This window comes from Ipomoea nil, unplaced genomic scaffold (assembly GCF_001879475.1).
Source record: "Ipomoea nil cultivar Tokyo-kokei standard unplaced genomic scaffold, Asagao_1.1 scaffold1576, whole genome shotgun sequence".
Taxonomy (NCBI): Eukaryota; Viridiplantae; Streptophyta; class Magnoliopsida; order Solanales; family Convolvulaceae; genus Ipomoea; species Ipomoea nil.
Window position 1 is genome coordinate 5167063 of NW_017618004.1, and position 26961 is coordinate 5194023.

The 26961-nt window shown below is 32.8% G+C and overlaps 4 protein-coding genes across 4 annotated transcripts; 1 reads left to right on the top strand and 3 right to left on the bottom strand.

Moving 5' to 3' along the window:
- Positions 1-783: 783 nt before the first annotated feature.
- LOC109190597 (malate dehydrogenase [NADP], chloroplastic) lies at positions 784-5362 on the top strand. Its single transcript, XM_019341115.1, has 13 exons — positions 784-1162; positions 1279-1372; positions 2176-2262; positions 2482-2566; positions 2772-2953; positions 3085-3155; positions 3233-3398; positions 3499-3600; positions 3701-3823; positions 4615-4683; positions 4773-4841; positions 4931-4984; positions 5071-5362. Exons 1-13 carry the CDS (start codon positions 990-992, stop codon positions 5122-5124), a joined length of 1329 nt encoding a protein of 442 aa, XP_019196660.1. The 5' UTR covers positions 784-989; the 3' UTR covers positions 5125-5362.
- Positions 5363-6709: 1347 nt separating this feature from the next.
- On the bottom strand, positions 6710-8931 carry LOC109190357 (NAC domain-containing protein 55-like). Its single transcript, XM_019340821.1, has 4 exons — positions 8727-8931; positions 7791-7972; positions 7412-7585; positions 6710-7291 (listed from the first exon to the last, which is right to left on the bottom strand). Exons 1-4 carry the CDS (start codon positions 8929-8931, stop codon positions 6710-6712), a joined length of 1143 nt encoding a protein of 380 aa, XP_019196366.1.
- Positions 8932-13516: 4585 nt separating this feature from the next.
- LOC109190358 (NAC domain-containing protein 78-like) lies at positions 13517-14977 on the bottom strand. The gene is made up of 3 exons (XM_019340822.1): positions 14779-14977; positions 13630-13811; positions 13517-13579 (listed from the first exon to the last, which is right to left on the bottom strand). Exons 1-3 carry the CDS (start codon positions 14975-14977, stop codon positions 13517-13519), a joined length of 444 nt encoding a protein of 147 aa, XP_019196367.1.
- A 4783-nt stretch (positions 14978-19760) lies between these two features.
- LOC109190359 (NAC domain-containing protein 17-like) lies at positions 19761-21004 on the bottom strand. Its single transcript, XM_019340823.1, has 3 exons — positions 20720-21004; positions 20431-20604; positions 19761-20348 (listed from the first exon to the last, which is right to left on the bottom strand). Exons 1-3 carry the CDS (start codon positions 21002-21004, stop codon positions 19761-19763), a joined length of 1047 nt encoding a protein of 348 aa, XP_019196368.1.
- Between the last annotated feature and the right edge of the window lie 5957 nt (positions 21005-26961).

Consider the following 26961-nt stretch of genomic DNA (forward strand, 5'->3'; position numbering starts at 1 on the left):
TTTATAAAATGACTAATATGTCTTTCAATAATTTGAGAATTTGAAGTGCAATGTTAATTTTTATCTATACTCCAATGGCAAAAACAATGTGTCTATCAAACTAAATGTTTTTCTTGTCAAAAAAATCAAACTCATTGTTTAATTAATTATTTAATACAAAACGATATAAATAAAAAAATGACTAAGGTGTCCCTCAATAATTTGAAATTTTAAAATGCATTATTAATATTAACAGAATTTGTTATTGGTGGACTAAATTATGTTATTAACATAATTTCTTAGTGAGTTTGATTAGTTATAGCATTAGCTGATTGTAGAAAGATGTTTAGTAAATTAGCTGTTAACATATTACATGCCAACTGACTTTATCAAAAAGTTACTTTGAACAGTTTTTAAAACTAATTAACCAAACACTTATATTAAATGATTAATAAGTCAAACAACAAATAGTGGTCAAATAAATTAAAATTGACTTATGTTACCAAACATCCAATATAATTCTTTGGAATTTCGTAAAAAGAATTGAGTTTTACTACATGTACTTTCAAATTCTACCTTTTCACTCTTACTCCCTGACATGTCAAAAAAGATAGGATATATTTATCATGAGTCCCATAAAAGGTGTTTACATCAAAAATTTATGAGAGGGAATAGAAATGGAGAGTAAAAAAAAGAAGTATATGTAATATTTTCCAAAAGAATTTGAGTTGAGGAGCAATGCGGAAAAAAAAATTCAAAGGATGAGATATTAGTGACAAGTGTCGTATGCATGGCCTTAGACTTATATTTCGCTTAATCCAAACACTCCTTCCCCTTTCTCCCCTTCCCTTTTTTCTTCTTCCATCTCCCTCCAAAACCACGAGCTTTTATCTTAAGCTTTTACAGATTCTAGAATCTATCTCTCGTCGTTGGTCTTCCAGACAAAGAGACACCCATCTCTCTTCTTTACTCTTACAAACCTGAATTCATTTGTGCTTCTCCCTGCTACCATGGCGGCGATAGAGCTATCTCCCTCCTCATCATCGCACGCCATCAAAGCCAGCACCTTTCACTCTTCCAAGCTTTCTTATGTACCTTCCCGGATTTCCCATCAGCGGCGCTTCAATGTCAGGCCTCCTCCCCGTACTCGCCATGCCAAAGTTTTCTGCTCTGTCACCTCCAAGTAAGTTTCTTTCTTGGTTTCTTCAATTCCACTTGCTTCATGTATGTATGTATATCTCTGTTGATCCTGTTATGTATGTGGGTGTGTGTAATGTGAGTGTTTTCTTTGATGCTCAGAGAAGTTCAAGCTCCGGTGGCCGTGCCGACAGAGGACCCCAAGAAGAAATCAGAGTGCTATGGAGTGTTCTGTCTCACTTATGATCTCAAGGCTGTAAGTTCTCTTGTGCATAGTCTTATAAGATATTAATTTTCTTTATCTTTTTACAACTTACATGTGGGAAATATGATGTAACAAGTTTGTGAGCTTCCTTTTATATTAGAGATGGATCCATTATTTTACTTTATTTTATTTTTTTGGGTGGGGTTCTTTTTTTGGGTTTTCTCAGGCATAGTTGCAAACAGTTTGCGCGCAAGATACTAAAACCTCAGTGATGCCATTTGGGTTGACTTGTTGAGTATTATATAATTATTTCAGATCAAGCGATTATCACTATAACTAGCAATCACTTTATTTCCTTATACTTTGTAGCAGTTAATGTCACATTTTCAAAAGACAAGGTGCTAGACTTGGCCTTTCACTGGTATCTGCCCAACAATCTTCAATATAATTTGAAAGTAGAATTGCTTGCTTGGTATTCCTCCTTTACCAATGAAGCTTAAGGAAATTTACTATATTCCTCTTATAATCTCCCCATAAGTGTCTATATCTAATCTGGTAATGATCATTAAGGGTGACATCAGAAAGTATTTTTGATTTCAATATCTAATCATGGATAGATTGCAGTCCTTTTCCAAAGTATGATTTACAAAGCTCTGTCATTTTCTCTAATTTGATATGAAGCTATTCAAGTTTCTAACTTGCTACTGGATGAGATTCATCTGGCATGTTATGAGGGTGTAGAATCCTAACCAATAATGTTGAGCCACATGAATCAACCTACTATAAATAAGATACCTGGTTTATTTTTATTTTTTATATAATTTTTTTAATATGTTTATTATAACATTTCACAGGAAGAAGAGACAAGTTCTTGGAAGAAATTGATAAACGTTTCTGTTTCAGGTGCTGCCGGGATGATTTCTAATCATCTCCTTTTCAAGGTAAGAAACATTTCTCTTTTCTGACTGTTATGGATTTCCCTGGAGAAATATTTAAGGGAACTAGTTATCTTTATCATCTAATGGTTCTCTAATAATGAACTTGGATTACGAAGTCATTATGGTTATCAAGCATCACTGCTTTCACAATTTGAACTACTTGATCATTGGTGTATAAGGTAAAATCCTGCGTTCTAAAGAATTGTATTATCGGTTTTCCAGCTTGCGTCTGGTGAGGTTTTTGGACCAGATCAACCCATTGCTTTAAAACTGTTGGGATCTGAACGCTCACGTGAAGCTCTTGAAGGTAGTTATGAGTTTGTGATTAGAGTTGAGATTTGAGAATACGTTTCAGTAAATAAATTTTATGTGACTGTAAATTTAAGGTAATTCTGTTCTGAATTTCATTTTAAGAATTTTTTTTTTAAAAAAACCCGTCATCATAACAAACTTGGGAGCAAGTACTATCAATGCGTGTATCTTCATATTGATATTTAGCACTTACCTTTCAGGAGTCGCTATGGAACTAGAAGACTCATTGTACCCTCTATTAAGGGAAGTGAGTATTGGTATAGATCCCTATGATGTGTTCCGAGATGCAGAATGGGCACTTCTTATTGGTGCAAAGCCTCGTGGCCCTGGAATGGAACGGGCTGCCCTATTGGACATAAATGGGCAGATCTATGCTGAACAAGTACAATCTTAACCATAAGACCATAAATATTGAAGGATAAACGATGTGCTTTATGTTTCTTTTTGACTTCTAGTTCTTGAGAACTACGAATCGTTTGTTCCAAATTTCATATACTTACTTACATATCACAGGGAAAAGCTCTGAATGCTGTTGCATCTCGCAATGTCAAAGTGATAGTAGTTGGCAACCCTTGCAATACCAAGTAACATTATACCTTTTCTTTTCCCATTTATGCCAAGTTTACTGTGTTCAATACTAATTTCTTTTCATCTTTTCTAGTGCGTTGATTTGTTTGAAAAATGCTCCGGACATACCAGCAAAGAACTTTCATGCTTTGACTAGGTTAGATGAAAACCGAGCAAAATGCCAGCTTGCTTTGAAAGCGGGAGTCTTCTATGATAAAGTATCTAATGTTACCATCTGGGGAAATCACTCAACCACTCAGGTAACTTGTTAGATTTCCTTTTTAAGCATATTCTGTTTTCAAGGTTCCCGGCTTTCTAAATGCTAGAATAAATGGATTTTGTCAATTTTTCTGCAATCAGGTTCCTGATTTTCTAAATGCTAAAATAAATGGCTTGCCTGTAAAAGAGGTTATTAAAGATACTAAATGGCTCGAGCAAGAGTTTACAGAAAAGGTCCAGAAGGTAAGATTTTCTAAACTTTAGTTTTTCATGGCTTGCTTATGTGCTGTTACTTGTTAGTATCTTTATTCAATTCCTTAGTGTTTGGTTACGTGGTTTCTAGAGAGGTGGAGCGCTTATTCAGAAATGGGGAAGATCTTCTGCTGCATCGACTGCAGTATCAATTGTCGATGCTATTAAGTCTCTCGTTACCCCAACACCTGAAGGCGATTGGTTCTCTACCGGAGTAAGTTTGTAAATGCTACATTTCAGAGAAACAAGTGCAAAAACTAGTGTTTTTACCTTCATATACCATTATCTGTACAAGTACAACCACCTGATGATATGCCGTTTGTCTTCATGGCACGGGTCATAAGATGAAAGATATTGTGACCAACCCGATACTAATAGAGGGTTTACTATGATAAGTAAATGCATCAAGCATGTAATCTGTTAGGATCAAACGCTTACCACTACGCCAAAAGTTATAGGTAGTAACGAAAACGCAAAACTTTATTTCCTTATACCGCCACATTTTCGAGAGGTAGGGTGCTGGACTTGGCCCTTCAGGCCTGACTTGGCCCTTCTAAGGCCTAGTGGCCTCTGCCTAAGGTGTTTGGTAAATAGCTGTTAGCTGATTGGGTTAGTGAGTTTGACAAGTTGATAGCATTAGCTGATTGTAGAGAAATGTTTAGTAAATTATCTGTTAGCTGATAGCTGATTACATGCAAAATGACTTTTTCAAAAAGCTGATCGAAAAAGCTACTTTAAGTAGCTTTTTGAATTTTAGCATTTTGGAGCAATAAGTTGTTACAAAAAGCTAATTAATCAAACACTCATATTGATTGTATAACCAAGTCAAATAGCTAATAGTGGTCAAATAATGACGTATGAGATCTTTGCATACAGCACATCAGATAGATAGCTTTTATGTGTTTTTAATTCCTTTGTTGTCAACAGATGTTCAGAACTTCTGTCATTAACAGTTGACTGTGGCTGAAACGAAGTGCTAATCTTTTGTTTAAAAAATTGTATTAGGTATATACCAGTGGAAATCCTTATGGCATAGCCGAGGATATAGTTTTCAGCATGCCATGCAGGTCAAAAGTAAGTTCCTCATCAGAGATTCACCTTCTGATCTTCCTTCTTAGATCATCATTCACGGCTTCTGATGTTTACTATACATCTGTTTTCAGGGAGATGGCGATTATGAACTAGTTAAGGATGTAATATTTGATGACTACCTATGGAGCCGGATAAAGAAGGTAATCTTCTTCTCTATTCTGGCATTTTGACATAATTAACAAACTTTTAACTTACGAAAAATGAAAATGAATCTAAACCCGTTCTGCAGACCGAAGCTGAGTTGCTGGCCGAGAAGAAATGTGTAGCCCATCTCACAGGAGAGGTAACAAAAGTATCCATCAAACAAGTTAATGCCGAGTTTTTGCTTCTTGAGCAGTCATAATAATCGATGTTCTTTTATTCGCGCAGGGAATAGCTGTGTGTGATTTGCCCGGGGATACCATGCTTCCCGGAGAAATGTGAAATGGGAAAAAAGCTTTCAATGGAATTTATCAAGAAGATTATTTCAACAAGAGCCTGTGCATGAGTAGATATATATGTTCATGAAATACTGCAATTGAAATCTACTGCAGCCCTGTGGAGTTTATGTAGCATACACGTTAATTCAACCAATAAATGTAGTAACAATTCAAAGGTACTGTTTATGGTGGACAAATGCAGATCATTTCCAGTTTTATCTTAGTAATAATTTTGATTCAAATCAAGAACTACGCCTAAAAGCGGTTTATATATATTCACTTGGTGTACGTATACTGTATAGTGTGTGCGTGTCATATGGTTGAACGGACCTCTTCTTCCTCCAGGATTTTGCTATTTCAACTAAATATATTTAGCATAAAAGAAAATATTTTCGAAAAAATATCACTAAATTAAAAAGAAAAAGAAGCTATATAGTCTAATAAAGTCCAGTACCAATTCAGCCACCAACCCTTCAAGTAAGTTGCGGTAGTTCCAAAGATCTAAAGGTTAAAGATTCTGCTAGATCTGGATAAAGAAGTGGTTTGATTCCCATGGATCCGTAAAATAAGTTCAAGAGGTGTACTGCTGTTTCTCTTTTCTCTCGTTTGTGTGACAAGTTTGTTTTCCTCTCGTTTCTTTTGGCGAGTTTGTTTCTTCATAAGTGTGAAACATATAAGTTCGTCATGACGTATGTGAACTTCATTTTGGGTGACAAAGATGACAATGTAAAAGAGCATCTGCATCTCAGCTCGATGGATATATTGTCAATGAACGACAAATGAAAAACATATACTCAGGTGGTGTGCAAGACTTTTCAACTAAAGTTAGTCTTGACTACGTTTGATCAATTCTTCAATGACATTAAAGAAGCGTTAAATATAATTGATCTAACAAATTCAACTTCAAATTTTTGAAACAGACTGTGATTCAAGTTCTTTGTAGCATTGCTAGGGAAGTTGTTTCTATATTTGACTATAAGAAATGGTATACCGTTCCATCGATCTTATTTGTAATCGTTTCAGCTTATAATTAAATGAATGAACTTTTTTAATGAACTTCTTTATTTTAAAAAAAATAGAATGTAAACAATATAATGCTTGACATTCAAGCTACTATACCCTCATGAATAATTGCAAGAAAGTAGTTACACATGCTCTGAGACATAGCTCAATTGTTCAATCAATTAAAAAAAATAGTTAGTAATTACTTAGTTAAAAATTGCAGTATGTAAGTTCGAAACTTCAAATCCTATCAAACACTTTGAATATAATAGTTAAAAAAAACTTGTTCAAAATAAAAGATGATGAGATGTTAGTTTATAGCTAGGTAGCTTTAATTAGGGCACATTTGCTCTCCCCCTATACTACGGGATCAAATTAAATGTTTTATAGAAGGGGATGACAACCATTCCTAATTAAGCTAATAATTAACAATGGTAAACTATTCAAATAACACATGCAATAATTTAAAAGACTCAAAAACTAATTGTCCGTACGTTCCAACAAGTAACAATAAAAGTGACTAATTTAGTTTCCTTGCCCGGTGGCCTGGTTTTCCCGGCCGCCACCTCCCCAGAATGCCTACACACTTAACTTGCAGATTGATCAGATTCGATGTCACACGCCGCCCCTAATCCTTGGCCGCCGGGAAGAAGACTCCTCAGGCGGCTAATTTCCTCAGCCAACTTGTCATTGTCAGCTTGAAGGCAACTGAAGGTGGCTTCTGAATTCATCAATGCATGCTTGAGGGTGTCCCTCTCTTCCTCCAACTCACTTATAAACTTCAAATAGCCCGGAGGCAGTGAGTCCTCAAGGCTGGAGGAGTTGAAAGCGCTGCTACCATGGTTTTCCTGCACCTTATTGGGTTGAATAGCGGCCAAGGAGAAGTTTAATAGCCCAGAGGAGAACTCCGTCACTGCCGCCGCCGCCGCCTTCTTAGTTGGTTGAGGATCAGAGATTGTTGCGGATGAGGAGGAGTCCGAACCACCTTTGATTCCCGGGAAAAGATCAAGCATCATCAGCTTGGGTTTTTTGCCTTTGTCTAAATACACTGCTTCGTCTTCATCTTCATAATCATCATCATCCTCTTCTCTTTCCCTGATCCTCAATAAGCTCCTAAAACCTTGCGGCTTTTCTGGCAATTGAACCGCCTGGGACGACGATACACCGCCCTGCAACCATATGCAATAATATATGAAAAACAAGATTAGAATGCCGGGCTGCCACATATATATAAATTAAAGAAAGAAGCTAAGCTAAGCTAGCTAGATTATCTATCTATATCTGAAAACCTGGAAGTTGAACACATTGGTAAGGTTGAGCTCTGAATCTTCTTCATCCTCAGCATATGCGGCCGCATCTTCAAACGGAACCAAACTGTCTACTGCATCGTTCTCCCAATCTTCTCCCATGAAGGCTGCGCCCCTACTTTTCAGGTATATTTTACACAGAAAATATGCATCCTTCTATTTAAAAACAAAAGGGAATTGCATGAATTTCGTTAAACTCCAATCCCAAATTAAACCATGCTTGCATGCATATATATATATATATATATATATATATATATATATATATATATATATATATATATATATATATATATATATATATATATATATATATATATATATAGAAGCTAGCTAGAAATGGAATATAATAGCTAAGTACCTGTTGTAGGGCAGCTTTGGCCAACTCTTCTGTTGTAAGCCTGTATTCATGCATTAGCCAATCGGTTCTCCTCCCAGCTGGGGCTCGCCCTTCATGATACACCAGCGTTTTCTTCATGCCTACGATCTCTGAGTTATGGCGCACCGCTCTATCCCTCCCTGTCGCCTTCCAAAACCCTTTGTCTGTTGCCCTATTTATCTTATTCCCATTTGTATATTTCTTCTCAGTACGGGTGAAAAAATGCCACTCTACCTCCCTACTATTTACTGCACAAAAACCTGCCATATATATATATATATATATATATATATATATATATATATATATATATATATATATATATATATATATATATATATATATATATATATATATATATATATATATATATATATATATATATATGCATATTAATTGAATTGCATGAAACCAAGGATAACTTGATTAGACAATAATCATATCATTTACAATAATAAACTAGCTAGATTTATAATGGTACCATGCAAGTAGCATAATTTACTTTTTTTTTTTTTTTTTTTTTTTTTTAAAAAAAAAATTTTTTTATTATTGTTTATTGTTTATTGTTTTTTTTTTTTTTAGGTCTAACTGGCACGCGGACACCTTGACACCCGCGGCCTTATCACTAACAGCTTGACACCCGCGGCCGTATCACTATTTATTAATTACTGAGTAATTAGATTCATGTAATTACATATTGTCAGATCATCACCCACGCAGTGGATTGCCCCACCACATACATCTCACGTTTTTCTCCATTGTTGATCTTTGATCGTCCTATACTAGCGGACCAGATATTCTCGATTATTTAATATTATAATAATCTAAAATGTAATTTTGATATATTTTTATAAAAAATAATGAAATTACTTCCCATACCCGCCCCGTGGAGATTAAACGAGGACGACGAGGACTAACCGTGAAGTTTCCACGGTTCAAAGCTGTAGATATCGACTTCCGTTATAGGCTCGAAACGGAAGGGCATCTGAAACACCTTACGGCGGAGGAAGTAGAGCACCAACTCCTGGTCGGTGGGGTGGAATCTAAAGCCATGAGCCAGCCGAGGCTTAGGCGGCATCACCATCGCCAAAGCTTCTTCGTGTTGTTGCTCCGCCGCCGCCATTCCCAAATTAAACCTGCAGAAATGAACTCAACAAAAGCGTAAAGGGATCGGAGCAAATGAAATGGATAGTAGAGAGGGTATTTATAGTGGCCAGGGTAGTGTACACACTGAACAAGTATGTAACGGACACAACCATTTTTCGGTTTCCCGCCCGTTAAGCAATTCAACAGGATATATAGTAATTAAGTAGTAGGTGACTGCCCTGAGCAACAAGCTAATTGGGGGACGACGATCCTTACCTCAAGGCTGAATCCCCAACCGGGAGAGATGGCTACCTTCTTGGCTCGCGACGCCGCGTCAGTGGCAACTAGACGGATTACTTAATTCTGTGCTTCCTTTATCTTCTCTCTTTATGGGGCGCTATGCTCCTCTTAATCCACCAAAAAAAAAGGTAGGTGCCTGCTAACAATATTAATTTAGTAATTAGTAGGCCAGGTAAGTGTTGCCCAGATAGGCAACTGCTGCGATTATGGTAATCATAAAATTAAAAGGTAAGTGCTAATATAAATTCTAAATACAATGCACGTAAATATTCAAATTTTACATTTGAATTAAAAAAAAAAAGAGTTAATTCCATTTTTGGTCCTAAATTTATAGGTGGCAGATCACTTTTAGTCCTTTTTAGCAGAATATTTCTTTTTGGTCATAGTATTATTGTGACATGACCAATTTTGATCATCTATCAACGAAATTGTTGAAATTTCGTTAAATATAAGGGCATTTTGCTATTCAATTATGATTTTTTTTAAACAAATAAACATAAAAATATAACGGGTCAACGCACTTTGTATTAAAAAGATCAAAATATCCTTCTATTTAACAAAATTTCAACTATTTTGTTGATAGAGGACCAAAATTGATCATGTCACAATAATACTATGACCAAAAGAGGATGTTTTGATAAAAATAAATTAAAAGTGAACTGTCACCTATAAATCTAGGACTAAAATCGGAATTAACTCTTTAAAAAAAAAGCATATTGTTAATATTTTTGAATTGTATTTGTACTTGTGTAATTTCAAAGTGATATTTGGATACATTTATAAATTTTGATGATACTAATAATGTGTAACTATAGAAACTTTATAACTCCTAAAATTTTGTTCTAATTCTTGCTTTATTGTTAGGATAATTTGTAAAGGTCAAAATAAGGCTTAGGATCTTTGATTAAAATTCTCTCAAGTGAATCTTGATTGAGGGACCCATAAGTAGAATATCTTAATGCGGTAGATTTATATTTCAATAGAAGTTATCTCACAGATCCTATAATAAACATCAAAATACATGATTTTAGCTAGTATAACTTGATAAATCGTTTGGCAGAACTTTTAAATAGAAGAACCCTTTTAAAAAATTCAAGCAGACTCTATTTTGTAAAGATCAATCAAGTTGGCTCATCAGCAGAACTAACCAACGTCAGACCTTTGATTTATGCATGCGTTGAGGTCTTCCGGTATATGACTTAATATTTAATCATGACTAGAGTCAACAAAAATGTCTAAGTTAGGGTTAGACAAATCTTGTCATTATATTGTAGCAAATTCAAGGTTTACCAATTGAAGAATGTACGAAAGAAATCAACTTAGAAGCGATTGAATCAAGGAATAAAGAATGTTTTCATGAAAAAAAGATCTCTTAGACACAATGCTCAATGCACATTCTCCAAAAATTTGCTCCCCAATCCTTGGTTTGTGTTGTTATGAACAACTAATTAGAAAGTCATGCACTTAATTTGAAAAAAGCAATAGTCAAGGACCAAAAGTGATTCACCTATGATAGTCAAGGGACGAAAAGTGATATTTACTCTTCTCAGAATTTGGTAACCATTTTCTATTTTTGTAACTACTACCATCGAGCGCAAGCATGTGATTAAATTGTGCAAATCTATATCTATATCTATATCTATATATATATAAAAGTAAAATCCTCCTAACCAAGTTTCCCCCCAAAACTTAGGGGCATTTATGTAATCTAATAATCTATATCTATATCTATATATACATATATATAAAAGTAAAATCCTCCTAACCAAGTTTTCCCCCCAAAACTTAGGGTCATTTATGTAATCTAATAATAATAATAATAATAATAATAATAATAATAATAATAATAATAATAATAATAATAATAATCTATCTATATATATATATATATATATATATATATATATATATATATATATATATATATATATATATATATATATATATATATATATATATATATATATATATATATATATATATATATATATATATATATATATAAAAGTAAAACCCTCCTAACAAATTTTTCCCCCAAAACTTTTGTAGTAAAACTTATTTGGTAAGTAAATGTCAAATGAAAAATAAATAAATAAATAAATAATTAAATAATAATAATAATAATAATAATAATAATAATAATAATAATAATGTTATATACCTTAAATAAATAAATTATTATACTTTCCCTTAAATAAATAAATTATTATACTTTCCTTTTGAATTAGTATTTTCTACCTATAAATACAATGGCTTCTTCAATCAAAGAATCTCAGACTCATCTCTCTGCTTTCTTTTTGTATAAAATTTCTACATTTTTCTAACTATATTCTCACGTACTTCAATATGTTTTGCAGTTTATATCATCTGGTATGAGTTTGAAGATACATAAGGAGGCTCCGCTTCAACAAAAGGAAATTGAGGAGGAAGAGCATTTGTAACAGAACCCTATTGGTTTAGTTTTGATGGAAGATTGTAGAGATGCGATCGAGGATGATAAAGACGGTAATTTTGATAATTTTGTAAGATTTTCTGAAACTTAGAGTTAGTATGTTGACTTCGAGATTTGTACATGCCATTCAAGTTTCTATGTTTTTTTCTTTACCAAGCAGAGTTCATTTTACAGCATTTTTATAATTAATATATATATATATATATATATATATATATATATATATATATATATATATATATATATATATATATATCACAACTTGAGTAGAGTGTTTGTTTAACCTATTAAAAATCTCGCTATATTTGATTTTTTTCTAAATTTGTGTAAAACACAAAAATAATGATTATTTAAAAAGAAGAAATAAATAACAAATACAATTTCAGATTTTGTGTTACTCCATTCACATATTAGTATAAATAAATAAAAAAGTAATAAAATAAAATACAAAGGAAATATAAATTTTTAACCAAAAATTTAATTAGAGAAACCTCCCAAAAAAATCCACGTTGTACTGAACCCAAATAAAAAAAATACTGGAAATGGCACAATCATAAGGATCAAAGGGAACAATGGAAGACCTAGAAATCCAGACATCATTGATGTACCGAACGGTGATGAGAGACTCAGAAATAGGAATATCATTATGAATGAAAACGAAGATTTTCTTGACACCCGAATTTAGTTTAAGGAGAAGTTTACTCTTGAGTACAAATGTCTCCTCAATGGATTTTGTATGGACATATAGAGTGTATTTATACACCATGGATGAGTTCAAAATAGCACAATATTGAAATTATAAAATGGTAAGAGATCTCGAAAAAGGTAAAACTTTCAAATTTTCAGTTAATACAAAAAATGTTATAATCGCCGAAAATATATATCTTTAACTTTAGACAAAAATTAAAAACGAAATCATAAACAATTTTAATAAATGACTATTTCATTTCTATGTTTCTTGAAAAATGATGGGCATGAACAGGCTGACTCATCGTGAAATATAGTAATTAATGAATTACCATTAAAATTAGTATAGTAATAAAAGAATTATCATTTGTATGTTGACATTTTCCCCTGTTTATTATCATTCAAATGTTTGATACCAAAAATTATACTATATAAACACAAAATATGCATGTATGGTAAATATGCAATTTATATATATATGCCCCTAAGTTTTGGGGATAAACTTGTTATACTAATTTCCATATAAAATTTTTAACCAATTAAGGTTCATTAATTTTTTACCAATTAATTAGTATTCATATTAGTTTGGATGTGAAAGTTGAAGAGGATGATTTTATTTATATTAATAGTATATATTGGTGTAAATAATAATTAATAAATTATTATTTTCTTATAAAATTACGCCGAATTTCAAAGAAATTTTTCAATTTATTACGCACAATTTATTTTCACAATAATAATGGTTTAATTATTCTCATAATTTGATAACCATTTTCCATTTTTAAGTACATATTGACTTTAATTTGTAGTAACAATTAATTAGATATTTGTTAATTTCTATATAAAATTTTGTTAACAATTAAGCTTTATTAATTTTTTTTACCAATTAATTAATATTCATATTAATTTGTCTGGAAAAGTTGAATAGTAGGATTTTAGTTTTATTAATAGTATAGATAGGATAAAGATTGTTTTCCTATCGGTGTATAAACACACTTTGGTTCAAAAGACTCCTTCCATTTATCGCCAATTTGTCTTGTTCAAGTTGTATATATATATATAGAACTCTGATCAAGTTGTATGTGATTCTTGATTGTTAATTGCATACGAGAATGGATGATTTTCTATTACTTGCATGTGTTTAATTGGTTTAATTTTGTAAATTGTTGCAATAGTACAATTTTCACAATTTAATCACATGCTTGCGCTCGAGGGTAGTAGTTACATCATATAGCAATTTTTCATGCTTGCAACAGGAAATAGAAGCTAGAAATGGAATATATAATAGCTAGGTACCTGTTGTAGGGCAGCTTTGGCCAACTCTTCTATTGAAAGCCTGTATTCATGCATTTGCCAACCAGTTCTCCTCCCAGCTGGGGCTCGCCCTTCATGATAAACCAGCGTCTTCTTCATGCCCACAATCTCTGAGTTATGGCGCACCGCTCTATCCCTCCCAGTTGCCGTCCAAAACCCTTTGTCTGTTGCCCTGTTTATCTTATATTATTCCCATTTGTATATTTCTTCTCAGTACGGGTGAAAAAATGCCACTCTGCCTCCCTACTATTTACTGCACAAAAACCTGCCATATATGTGCATATTCAATTGCATGCAACCAATTAGATAATAATCATATCATTTACAACAAACTAGTATCATTTACAATGAACTAGCTAGATTATTTATAACAAATTCATTCCGTGCAACGCACGTGCGCAAATACTACTATCATTTACAATAAACTAGCTAGATTATTTATAATGGTATCATGCAAGTAGCATAACTTAATTTTATTTTATTTTATTTTTTATTTTAAAGGTCTAGCTGACACGCTTATCTTTGACCCACCTTGATACGTTTATCACTATTTATTTATTATTAGTGCGTAAATTAGATTCTTACAATCACATACTGGTCAGATCATCACCCACACCGGCCCCACCAAATACATCAGATCATCACCCACACGGTGGATGGCCCCACCAAATACATCTCAAGTTTTTCTCCATTGTTGATCTTTGATCGTCCTAAACTAGTGGACCAGATATTTCCCTTGTTTAATATTATAGTAATCTAAAATTTAATTTTGATATCTTTATATAAAAAATAATGAAATTCCAAATAATAATTTCATTTTTAATTTTTTTTTTAAAAGTATGTGATTCATGAATATAATTTTTTTTTAAAAAAATTGAAAATGTAATGAAACTAACAGACCTTCAAATTAAAGTTAATATACAACATATAAGTGAAATGGTTCTATCAACAAATTAAAGCATGATCGATCAAAAAATTAATGATGCTATGGATCGGAACCTTGATATGATCATATGCCATTTTTGCATAGATCGATATATAGATATATATATAGATAGAGGAGAAATAAAATTAAAAGATGAGAAGTTGGATGGAAGAGAAATTAAACGACGAGGAGGCCGGGGGACTAACCGTGAAGCTCCCACGGTTCGAAGCTATAGATATCGATTTCCGTTATAGGACGGAAGGGCTGCTGAAACACCTTACGGCGAAGGAAGTAGAGCACCAACTCCTGGTCGGCGGGGTGGAATCTAAAGCCATGAGCCAGTCGAGGCTTAGGCGGCATCACCATCGCCAAAGCTTCTTCGTGTTGTTGCTCCGCCGCCGCCATTCCCAAATCAAACAAGAAATGAACTCAACAAAAGTGTAAAGGTATCAGAGCAAATGAAATGGATAGTAGAGAGCTAGGGCCATGGGGAAGGGTATTTATATATAGTGGCCAGGGTAGTGTACACACTGAACAAGTATGGTAACGGACACAACCATTTTCCGATTTCCCGCCCGTTAGTGCAACCTTCGTGCGAACAAAAAAAAAATTGAGTATAGTAAAAAGCATTTGTTAAAATTCTTGGAAGATACTACGACAGAAATCTTACAGAATATTTCTCTATAAAATTCAAATTTGTGCCTTGTTTAGCAAAAAATTAAATTGTATTTTTGTTGAAATATTATAAAGTATGCTTGAATTTTTAAGTTGGAAATATAAAATTATTTTAAAACTTCACAAAAAAAATTAATATAAACAATATGAGATAATTTTAATTAGAAAAAAAAATCAAATAAGCCTCATAAGGTGAATAAATAATGAATTTGAACCCTTAACTAAAAATTACATCAAGATCTCTTAAATTAGTAAAAAAAAAAGTATAATTATGTCTTAATTTAACATATTTAGTAGCGTATCATTTGATTTGACAAATAATGCGTGATACTTTTATGCTTATGTGGATCCAACTGTATAAATACGTGAGATTTTTATAGGATCTTATTGTACAACTTTTTTATTTTTTATTTTTTGAAAACTGATCTTATTGTACAATTAATTATTTAATTTTTTTAAAAAAAGTTTTTTTCAACAATCACCGATTGTCTTTGAATTAGGAATTTACAAAGGTATACGTACAATTGCAACATATTTGCCAAGTTAAATTAGGATTTAATTATAAATTTTTCCTGGAACATTTTTTGATTAGAGAACTTATTAGAATTATTATACTATTTGTTCAACTTATATTATGGGCCTAGCTAACTCCTTTTAACTTATAATAAAGGTAATACACATATGGGTTCGTTAGAATAGTAAGTACGTCAGTCGTACAATCGTTATGCGTTGGACCCGTGTCCAGCATGCTTGCTGGACATGGATAACAGTGCCGTTAGACACTGTTATCTCCTTTTTTTTTTTTTTTCTTCAGACTGCTTCATTGTAAGAGTATATGTTCATAATTTATTACTATATGTTAATAACTATACATTCATAACTCCATAACTGTACGTTCATAACTCTATAACTGTACATTCATAACTCCATAACTGTACATTCATAACTCCATAATTGTACATTCATAATTTTCGAAGCTCTATGTTCACAATTTTAGAGCTCTATGTTCATAATTTTATCACTATATGTTCATAATTGTAAGTTCATAATGTTAGAGCTCTTTGTTCATAATTCGATCAATAACTGTACATTCATAATTCCATACTGTAGATTCATAATCTCATAACTGTAGATTCATAACTCCATAACTGTAGATTCATAACTCTATAACTGTACATTCATAACTTCATAACTGTACATTCATAATCTTCGAAGCTCTATATTCACAATTTTAAAGCTCCATGGTCATAATTTTATCACTATATATGTTCATAATTGTAAGTTCATAATGTTGAGCTCTATGTTCATAATTTCATAATTGCATAACTGTATATTCATAACGGCATAACTGTACATTCATAATTCAAAAAAAAAAAAAAAAAATAACGCCGTTAACGGCAAAACGCGCGCGATTTTTTTTTTTTTTTTTTTTAACTAAATGACGCGTTTTTTTTTTTTTTTTTTTTAAAACGACGTCGTTTTGGGCCCGTGTCCATAATTCAATGTGGACACGGGTCCATGGCATAATTTGCCTCAGTCGTATACCATGGACCACCAGACGTTATGCCATGGAACCGTGTTCACCATTCATGGTGAACACGGTTCCAACGGTGTTAGTACACCATTATCTTCTTTCTTCGTCTTTTTTTTTTTTTTTTTTTAATTGTGTGACTTTTCTTCTTTATTTTCACATTTTGCGGTTTCACTTTAATTTGAGGTGAACAAAGATTTCGGACATTCATAAATTATGAATTCATGCCTGCACATTCACTTTGGAACCATGCCTACACATTCCCGTCTGAAATCACGGACATTCATAAATTATGAATCCATGCCTGCACATTCACTTTGGAACCATGCCTACACATTCACTTTGGAACCATGAGATTATGAATTTTCTGTTATAAGATTATGAATTTTCTGTTATGAGATTATGAATTTTCAGTTATGAGATTATGAATTCTTTGTTATGCGATTATGAATTTTCTGTTATGAGATTATGAATTTTCATTACATTCATAATTTCGGACATTCATAAATTATGAATTCATGCCTGCACATTCACTTTGGAACCATGCCTACATATTCCCGTCCGAAATCACGGACATTCATAAATTATGAATCCATGCCTGCACATTCGCTTTGGAACCATGCCTACACATTCACTTTGGAATCATGAGATTATGAATTTTCTGTTATAAGATTATGAATTTTCTGTTATGAGATTATGAATTTTCAGTTGTGAGATTATGAATTTTCTGTTATGCGATTATGAATTTTCTGTTATGAGATTATGAATTTTCATAAAATTCATAATCTCATAACAGAAAATTCATAATTTGATCAAACGCGCGCCGTTAACTCCACATCCTCATTTTTTTTTTTTTTTTTTTTTGCCTAAAAACGACGTCGTTTTGCCTTGTGTTCACCATTCTCGGTGAACACGATTCCATGGCATAATTTGCGATGGACCACTGGTATAAGATTCATTTTTAATATATTGTGTGTTTAGTTTTTAACATTTATTTTTTTGTGTACCGAAGGCTATACCTATAAATGAACATTAAGTCGTATATTAAATACTAGTATTTCATATGCGCGATGCGCAAAAACATTTGCCCAATATTAATACTTAATGTTAAAATATTTTTTTAAATAATTGTGTGTGTGTGTGTCTATATATATATATATATATATATATATATTAATGTATAATTCATATTAATACTTGTATAATTCATATTAATATTAATGAAGTAAGAATTATAGAAATGATATATTACTAAATATAACTATGGTAATATTTAATTAAAAATTAAATAAAATCAAACTTACCATTGAAGAATGTAAGAAGAAAAAGATATTGTGTATGCATGTGCATGGTAATAATAATGTAAAAAAGATAACAGAAGTTATAACGGCAAGGATATTTTTGTCCAAAAAATTATGTAGTACAACATTTATAGCATAAGGTACAAAAAAAATTAACAGAAAAAACGGACATAAAACCAGGGACATAACCTGGATTGAAACTTATTATGTTTTTAGATATGAATATTGTACTTATCATTGGTCTACATTGCAATGTACACTAAGGACTACGATATACTTCGTAATTTGCAGGCAGTTATGCCATGAAATTGGATCCACCTTGCAAGCTGGACCAAAGTCAAAATACACAATTTATATATTGAATGTTCATAATTTACATATTGAATATTCATAATTTACATATTGAATGTTCACAATTCAAATTGTGAACATTCATATGTAAATTGTGAACATTTAACATATAAATTGTGTATTTTTGAATCTGGATCCACCGAATAATTTTCCATAATTTGCTATAGTAATTAAGTAGTAGGTGGCTGCTAACAATATTTAGTAAGTATTAGGTAAGTGTTGCCCAGATAGGCAATTGCTGCGATTATGGTAATGATAAAATTAAAAGGTAAGTGCTAATATAAATTCTAAATATAATGCACGTGAATATTCAAATTTTACATTTGAATTAAAAAAAAATTATATTATTGTTAATATTTTTGAATTGTATTTGAACATGTGTAATTTCAGAGTGATATTTGGATACATTTATAAATTTTGATGATGCGTGCTAATAATGTGTAACTATAGAAACTTTATAACTCCTTAAATTTTGTTCTAATTCTTGCTTTATTGTTAGGATAATTTGTAAAGGTCAAAATAAGGCTTAGGATCTTTGCTCAAAATTCTCTCCAGTAAATATTGATTGAGGGACCTCATAAGTAGAATATCTTGATGCAGTAAATTTATATTTCATAGAAGTTATCTCATAGATCTTATAATAAACATCAAAATACATGATTTTAGTATAACTTGATAAATCGTTGGACAGAACTTTTCAATAGAAGAACCCTTTTAAAAAATTCAAGCAGACTCTATTTTGTAAAGATCAATCAATTTGGCTCATCAATAGAACTAACCAACGTCAGACCTTTGATTTATGCATGTGTTGAGGTCTTCCGGTATATGGCTTAATATCTAATCATGACTAGAGTCTAGGGATAACAATTCTACGCGCACCCAACGGGTTACCCGCATCCCTGTCCTAATGGGTAATAAAATACCCGCATAATTTGGGTAATGGGTGCACGTATGAGGGAAAAATTTTACACCCACGCGGGTACGGGGGCGGGGGCGAGGACAGGTATCCCCGCCCCCGCATATATATATATATATATATATATATATATATATATATATATATATATATATATATATATATAACCCTGATCAAGTTGTATGTGATTCTTGATTGTTAATTGCACACGAGAATGTGTGATTTTCTATTACTTGCATGTGTTTAATTGATTTAATTTTGTAAACTGCTACAATAGTATAATTTGCACAATTTAATCACATACTTGCGCTCCAGAGTAGTAGTTACATCATATAACAATTTTTCATTCTTAGAAATCTAAATATTAAAAATCTCTACCTTTAATTTAGATATTGATTAAAATTCTCCACAGACTTAGCTTGAAGATATATCAGATTGGATGTTACACGCCGCCGCTAATCCTTGGCCGCCGGGAAGAAGACTTCTCAGGCGGCTAATTTCCTCAGCCAACCTGTCATTGTCAGCTTGAAGGCAACTGACTGTGGCTTCTGAATTCATCAATGCATGCTTGAGGGTGTCCCTCTCTTCCTCCAACTCAGTTATAAACTTCAAATAACCCGGAGGAAGTGAGTCCTCAAGGCTGGAGGAGTTGAAAGCGCTGCTACCATGATTTTCCTGCACCTTATTGGGTTGAATAGCGGCCAAGGAGAAGTTTAATAGCCCAGAGGAGAACTCCGTCTCCGCCGCCGCCCCCGCCGCCGCCACCTTCTTAGTTGGTTGAGGATCAGAGATTGTTGCGGATGAGGAGGAGTCCGAACCACCTTTGACTCCCGGGAAAAGATCAAGCATCATCAGCTTGGGTTTTTTGCCTTTGTCTAAATACACTGCTTCATCTTCATCATAATCATCATCATCCTCTTCTCTTTCCCTGATCCTCAATAAGCTCCTAAAACCTTGCGGCTTTTCTGGCAATTGAACCGCCTGGGACGACGATGCACCGCCCTGCAACCATATGCAATTAATAATATATGAAAAACAAGATTAGAATATAATGCCGGGCTGCCACATATAGTAAGATGAAAACCTGGAAGTTGAACACATTGGTAAGGTTGAGCTCTGAATCTTCTTCATCCTCAGCATATGCGGCCGCATCTTCAAACGGAACCAAACTGTCTACTGCATCGTTCTCCCAATCTTCTCCATTGAAGGCTGCGCCCCTACTCTTCAGGTATATTTTACACAGAAAATATGCATCCTTCTATTTAAAAACAAAAGGGAATTGCATGAATTTCGTTAAACTCCAATCCAAAATTAAACCATGCATATATGCAGCAGGAATTGAAATAGAAGCTAGCTAGAAATGGAATAGGTACCTGTTGTAGGGCAGCTCTGCCCAACTCTTCTGTTGTAAGCCTGTATTCATGCATTACCCAATCGGTTCTCCTCCCAGCTGGGGCTCGCCCTTCATGATAAACCAGCGTCTTCTTCATCCCCACGATCTCTGAGTTATGACGCACCGCTCTATCTCTCCCTGTCGCCTTCCAAAACCCTTTGTCTGTTGCCCTGTTTATCTTATTTCCATTTGTATATTTCTTCTCAGTACGGGTGAAAAAATGCCACTCTACCTCCCTACTATTTACTGCACAAAAACCTGCCATATATGTATATATATATGCATATTAATTGATTTGCATGCAACCAAGGATAACTTGATTAGATAATAATCATATCATTTACAATAATAAACTAGCTAGATTTATAATGGTACCATGCAAGTAGCATAATTTACTTTTTTTTAAAAAAAATTTTTTTTATTATTGTTTATTGTTTTTTTTTTTTAGTCTAGCTGGCACGCGGACCCACCTTGACACCCGCGGCCTTATCACTAACAGCTTGACACCTGCGCCCTTATCACTAACAGCTTGACACCGGCGGCCTTATCACTATTTATTAATTACTGAGTAATTAGATTCATGTAATTACATACTGTCAGATCATCACCCACGCGGTGGATGGCCCCACCACATACATCTCATGTTTTTCTCCATTGTTGATCTTTGATCGTCCTATACTAACGGACCAAGTATTCTCGATTATTTAATATTATAATAATCTAAAATGTAATTTTGATATCTTTTTATAAAAAATAATGAAATTCCAAATAATAATTTCATTTTTAATTAAAAAAAGTATATATGTGATTCATGAAAAATGGAAAATGTAATTAAACTAACATACCTTTAAATTAAAGTTAATATACAGGTGAAATGGTTTTAAAAAAGAAAAAACATGATCGATCAAAAAATTAAAGATGTTATGGATCGGAACCTTTGATACGATGATATGCCGTTTTTGCATCGATCGATATATATATATATATATATATATATATATATATATATATATATATATATATAGTGAGAGAGAGAGAGAGAGAGGAGAAATAAAATTAAAAGATGAGAAGATGGACGGAAGAGAAATTAAATGAGGACTAACCGTGAAGTTTCCACGGTTCAAAGCTGTAGATATCGACTTCCGTTATAGGTTCGAAACGGAAGGGCTGCTGAAACACCTTACGGCGGAGGAAGTAGAGCACCAACTCCTGGTCGGTGGGGTGAAATCGGAAGCCATGAGCCAGCCGAGGCTTAGGCGGCATCACCATCGCCAAAGCTTCTTCGTGTTGTTGCTCCGCCGCCGCCATTCCCAAATTAAAAACCTGCAGAAATGAACTCAACAAAAGCGTAAAGGGATTGGAGCAAATGAAATGGATAGTAGAGAGCTAGGGCATTGGGGAAGGGTATTTATATATAGTGGCCAAGGTAGTGTACACACTAAACAAGTATGGTAACGGACACAACCATTTTTCGGTTTCCCGCCCGTTAAGCAATTCAACAGGATATATAGTAATTAAGTAGTAGGTGCCTACCCTGGGCAACAAGCTAATTAGGGGACGACGATCCTTACCCCAAGGCTGAATCCCCCACCGGGAGAGATGGCTACCTTCTTGAATTGGCTCGCGACGCCGCGTCAATGGCAACTAGACGGATTACTTAATTCTGTGCTTCCTTTATATTATCTTCTCTCTTTCTGGGGCGCTATGCTCCTCTTAATCCACCAAAAAAAAAGTAGGTGCCTGCCAACAATATTAATTTAGTAATTAGTAGGCCAGGTAAGTGTTGCCCAGATAGGCAACTGCTGCGAATCTGCGATTATGGTAATCATAAAATTAAAAGGTAAGTGCTAATATAAATTCTAAATACAATGCACGTATTTGTATTCAAATTTTACATTATGATTTTTTTCAAAAAAAGATAAACATAAAAAATATAACGGGTCAACGCACTTTGTATTAAAAAGATCAAAATATCTTTCTATTTAACAAAATTTCAACGATTTTGTTGATAAAGGACCAAAATCGATCATGTCACAATAATACTAGGACCAAAAGGGGATGTTTTGATAAAAAAGGACTAAAAGTAGACTGTTACCTATAAATCTAGGACTAAAAATGGAATTAACTCTTAAAAAAAAAAAAGCATATTGTTAATATTTTTGGATTGTATTTGTACTTGTGTAATTTCAGAGTGATATTTGGATACATTTATAAATTTTGATGATGCTAATAATGTGTAACGAGTTAATTACCGAAATGGTCCCTTGACTATAGCGAAATTACCAATTTGGTCCTTAAGTATTTTTTTTGACCAATTAAGTCCTTCAACTTTAAAAATTTTAATCAATTTGGTTCTCCGTTTGTTTGACCGTTAGTCAACCGTTAACTTGGGACCAAATTGGTAATTCGCTATAGTCAAGGGACCATTTTGGTAATTAACTTTAAGGGTGGGCATTTTGGTTCAGTTTTCTCGAACCGAACCGTACCAAACTAGTTAGATTCGGTAATATACCGAACAACCGAACGGTAATAGATTCTTGTATACCGAACGGTTCGATAAAAACGCGAACTGAACTGAATTGTTCGGTAAAAACCGAACCGAACCGAATACCATTTGAACTTTGAATTGCTATTTTGTTAGATATTAGACGTTGGATATGGACTACGTAAACACCATAACACATAATATAAAACTTTTGATAACAAACCATAAAGAAATCAAATAAAACATTTACGAGAGATACCCGTGAGAATATGAGCTGAACGGTAGAGCAAGCAGTAAGGGACTTGGATTTACTTTTTATTGATTGATTGATTGATTGATTTATTTATTTATTTATTATTATTATTATTATTATTATTATTATTATTAAAAAATCAAACGGTATTCGTTCAGTTCAATTTTTTACCGAACAATTCGGATCGATTTTTTATTGAACCGTTCGGTATATTACCGAACCAAACTAGTTCGGTTCGGTTCGAGAAAACTAAACCGAATTGCCCACCCCTAAAGTTAATTACCAAAATGGTCACTTGACTATAGCGAAATTACCAATTTGGTCCCAAGTTAACGGTTGACTAACGGTCAAACAAACGGAGGACCAAATTGGTTAAGATTTTTAAAGTTGAGGGACTTAATTGGTTAAAAAAATAGTCAAGGACCAAATTGATAATTTCTCTATAGTTAAGGGACCATTTTGGTAATTAACTCAATGTGTAACTATAGAAACTATATCTCCTAAAATTTTGTTCTAACTCTTGCTTTATTGTTAGGATAATTTATAAAGGTCAAAATAAGGCTTAAGATCTTTGCTTAAAATTCTCTCCAGTAAATCTTGATTGAGGCCACCCCATAAGTAGAATATCTTAATGCGGTAGATCTATACTTCAATAGAAGTTATCTCATAGATCCTATAATAAACATCAAAATACATGATTTTAGCTAGTATAACTTGATAAATCGTTTGGCAGAACTTTTCAATAGAAGAACCCATTCGAAAAATCCAAGCGGACTCTATTTTGTAAAGATCAATCAAGTTGGCTCATCAGCAGAACTAACCAACGCTAGACCTTTGATTTATGCATGCGTTGAGGTCTTCCGGTATATGGCTTAATATTTAATCATGACTAGAGTCAACAAAAATGTCTAAGTTAGGGTTAGACAAATCTTCTCATTATATTGTAGCAAATTCAAGGTTTACCAATTGAAGAATGCACGAAAGAAATCAACTTAGAAGAGATTGAATCAAGGAATAAAAAATGTTTTCATGGAACACAATGCTCAATGCACATTCTCCAAAAATTTGCTCCCCAATCCTTGGTTTGTGTTGTTATGAACAACTAATTAACAACTAATTAGAAAGTCATGCACTTAATTTGAAAAAAGCAATAGTCAAGGACCAAAAGTGATTCACCTATGATAGTCAAGGGACCAAAAGTGATATTTACTCTTCTCAAAATTTGGTAACCATTTTTTATTTTTGTAACTACTACCCTCGAGCGCAAGCATGTGATTAAATTGTGCAAATTATACTAATTTGCATATAAAAATTTTTACCAATTAAGGTTCATTAATTTTTTACCAATTAATTAGTATTCATATTAGTTTGGATGAGAAAGTTGAAGAGGATGATTTTACTTATATTAATAGTATATATTGGTGTAACTAATAATTAATAAATTATTATTTTCGTATAAAATTACGCCGAATTTCAAAGAAATTTTCCAATTTATTACGCAAAATTTATTTTCACAATAATAATGGTTTAATTATTCTCATAATTTGATAACCATTTTCCATTTTTAAGTACATATTGACTTTAATTTGTGGTAACAATTAATTAGATATTTGTTTGTTTCTCTATAAAATTTTGTTACCAATTAAGCTTTATTAATTTTTTTACCAATTAATTAATATTCATATTAGTTTGTGCGGAAAAGTTGAATGGTAGGATTTTACTTTTATTAATAGTATAGATAAGATAAAGATTGTTTTCCTATCGGTATATAAACACACTTTGGTTCAAAAGACTCCTTCCATTTATCACCAATTTGTCTTGTTCAAGTTGTATATATATATAGAACTCTGATCAAGTTGCATGTGATTCTTGATTGTTAATTGCATACGAGAATGGGTGATTTTCTATTACTTGCATGTGTTTAATTGATTTAATTTTGTAAACTGTTACAATAGTATAATTTTCACAATTTAATCACATGCTTGCGCTCGAGGGTAGTAGTTACATCATATAGCTATTTTTCATACTTAGTGTTGGTCCCGGTAGGGTCGAAAAAGAGTCTAGAGGGGGGTGAATAGACTCTAATCGATTTTTCAAAGATGCTCCTTTCGGAGCGATGCACAGCGAAATTAAGATCTCGTCAAGATCTCGTCTTAGATATACTTTGCACACTTTCGTTAGAAACTTTTATCGTTTGGTCGATTGCATGAATTTCGTTAACCTCCAATCCCAAATTAAACCATGCATGCATGTATATATGCAGCAGGAATTGAAATAGAAGCTAGCTAGAAATGGAATAGGTACCTGTTGTAGGCTAGCTTTGGCCAACTCTTGTGTTGAAAGCCTGTATTCATGCATTACCCAATCGGTTCTCCTCCCAGCTGGGGCTCGCGCTTCATGATAAACCAGCGTCTTCTTCATGCCCACAATCTCTGAGTTATGGCGCACCGCTCTATCTCTCTCAGTTGCCGTCCAAAACCCTTTGTCTCTTGCCCTGTTTATCTTATTCCCATTTGTATATTTCTTCTCAGTACGGGTGAAAAAATGCCACTCTGTCTCTCTACTATTTACTGCACAAAAACCTGCCATATATGTGAATATTCAATTGCATGCAACCAATTAGATAATAATGATATCATTTACAAGTTACAACAAACTAGTATCATTTACCATAAACTAGCTAGATTATTTATTACAAATTCTTTCCGTGCAACGTACGGACGCAAATACTAGTATCATTTACAATAAACTAGCTAGATTGTTTATAACAAATTCATTCCGTGCAACGCACGTGCGCAAATATTAATATCATTTACAATAAACTAGCTAGATTACTTATAATGGTACCATGCAAGTAGCATAACTTAATTTTATTTTATTTTTTATTGTAAAGGTCTAGCTGATACACTTATCTTTGACCCACTTTGATACGTTTATCACTATTTATTTATTATTATTACTGTGTAAATTAGATTCTTACAATCACATACTGGTCAGATCATCACCCACACCGGCCCCACCAAATACATCTCACGTTTTTCTCCATTGTTTATCTTTGATCGTCCTATACTAGTGGACCAGATATTTTCCCTTGTTTAATATTATAGTAATCTAAAATTTAATTTTGATATCTTTATATAATAAATAAGAAATTCCAAATAATAATTTCATTTTTAGTTAAAAAAAAAAAAGTATGTGATTCATGAATATAAATTTAAAAAAAAAATTGAAAATGTAATGAAACTAACAGACCTTCAAATTAAAGTTAATATACAACATATAAGTGAAATGGTTTTATCAACAAATTAAAGCATGATCGATCAAAAAATTAAAGATGCTATGGATCGGAACCTTGATATGATGATATGTCATTTTTGCATTGATCAATATATAGATATATATTGATAGAGGAGAAATAAAATTGAAAGATGAGAAGATGGATGGAAGAGAAATTAAACGACCAGGAGGCTGGAGGACTAACCGT

Bases quoted from the DNA above. Each gene is read 5' to 3' on its own strand.
- LOC109190597 (XM_019341115.1), top strand. From the start codon at position 990: ATGGCGGCGATAGAGCTATCTCCCTCCTCATCATCGCACGCCATCAAA. The intron at 2,263-2,481 runs GTAAGAAACATT...TCGGTTTTCCAG, and splicing joins CTAATCATCTCCTTTTCAAG to CTTGCGTCTGGTGAGGTTTT. The intron at 3,156-3,232 runs GTAACATTATAC...CATCTTTTCTAG, and splicing joins GGCAACCCTTGCAATACCAA to TGCGTTGATTTGTTTGAAAA.
- LOC109190357 (XM_019340821.1), bottom strand. From the start codon at position 8,931: ATGGCGGCGGCGGAGCAACAACACGAAGAAGCTTTGGCGATGGTGATG. The intron at 7,973-8,726 runs GTTAGTCCTCGT...ATAGGGCAACAG, and splicing joins TGAACCGTGGAAACTTCACG to ACAAAGGGTTTTGGAAGGCG. The intron at 7,292-7,411 runs GTTTTCAGATAT...ATATGGTTGCAG, and splicing joins CCAATGTGTTCAACTTCCAG to GGCGGTGTATCGTCGTCCCA.
- LOC109190358 (XM_019340822.1), bottom strand. From the start codon at position 14,977: ATGGCGGCGGCGGAGCAACAACACGAAGAAGCTTTGGCGATGGTGATG. The intron at 13,812-14,778 runs GTTAGTCCCCCG...ACAGGGCAACAG, and splicing joins CGAACCGTGGGAGCTTCACG to ACAAAGGGTTTTGGACGGCA. The intron at 13,580-13,629 runs GTACCTAGCTAT...TCCTGTTGCAAG, and splicing joins CCAAAGCTGCCCTACAACAG to CATGAAAAATTGCTATATGA.
- LOC109190359 (XM_019340823.1), bottom strand. From the start codon at position 21,004: ATGGCAGGTTTTTGTGCAGTAAATAGTAGGGAGGTAGAGTGGCATTTT. The intron at 20,605-20,719 runs GTACCTATTCCA...GTTTTTAAATAG, and splicing joins GCAGAGCTGCCCTACAACAG to AAGGATGCATATTTTCTGTG. The intron at 20,349-20,430 runs GTTTTCATCTTA...ATATGGTTGCAG, and splicing joins CCAATGTGTTCAACTTCCAG to GGCGGTGCATCGTCGTCCCA.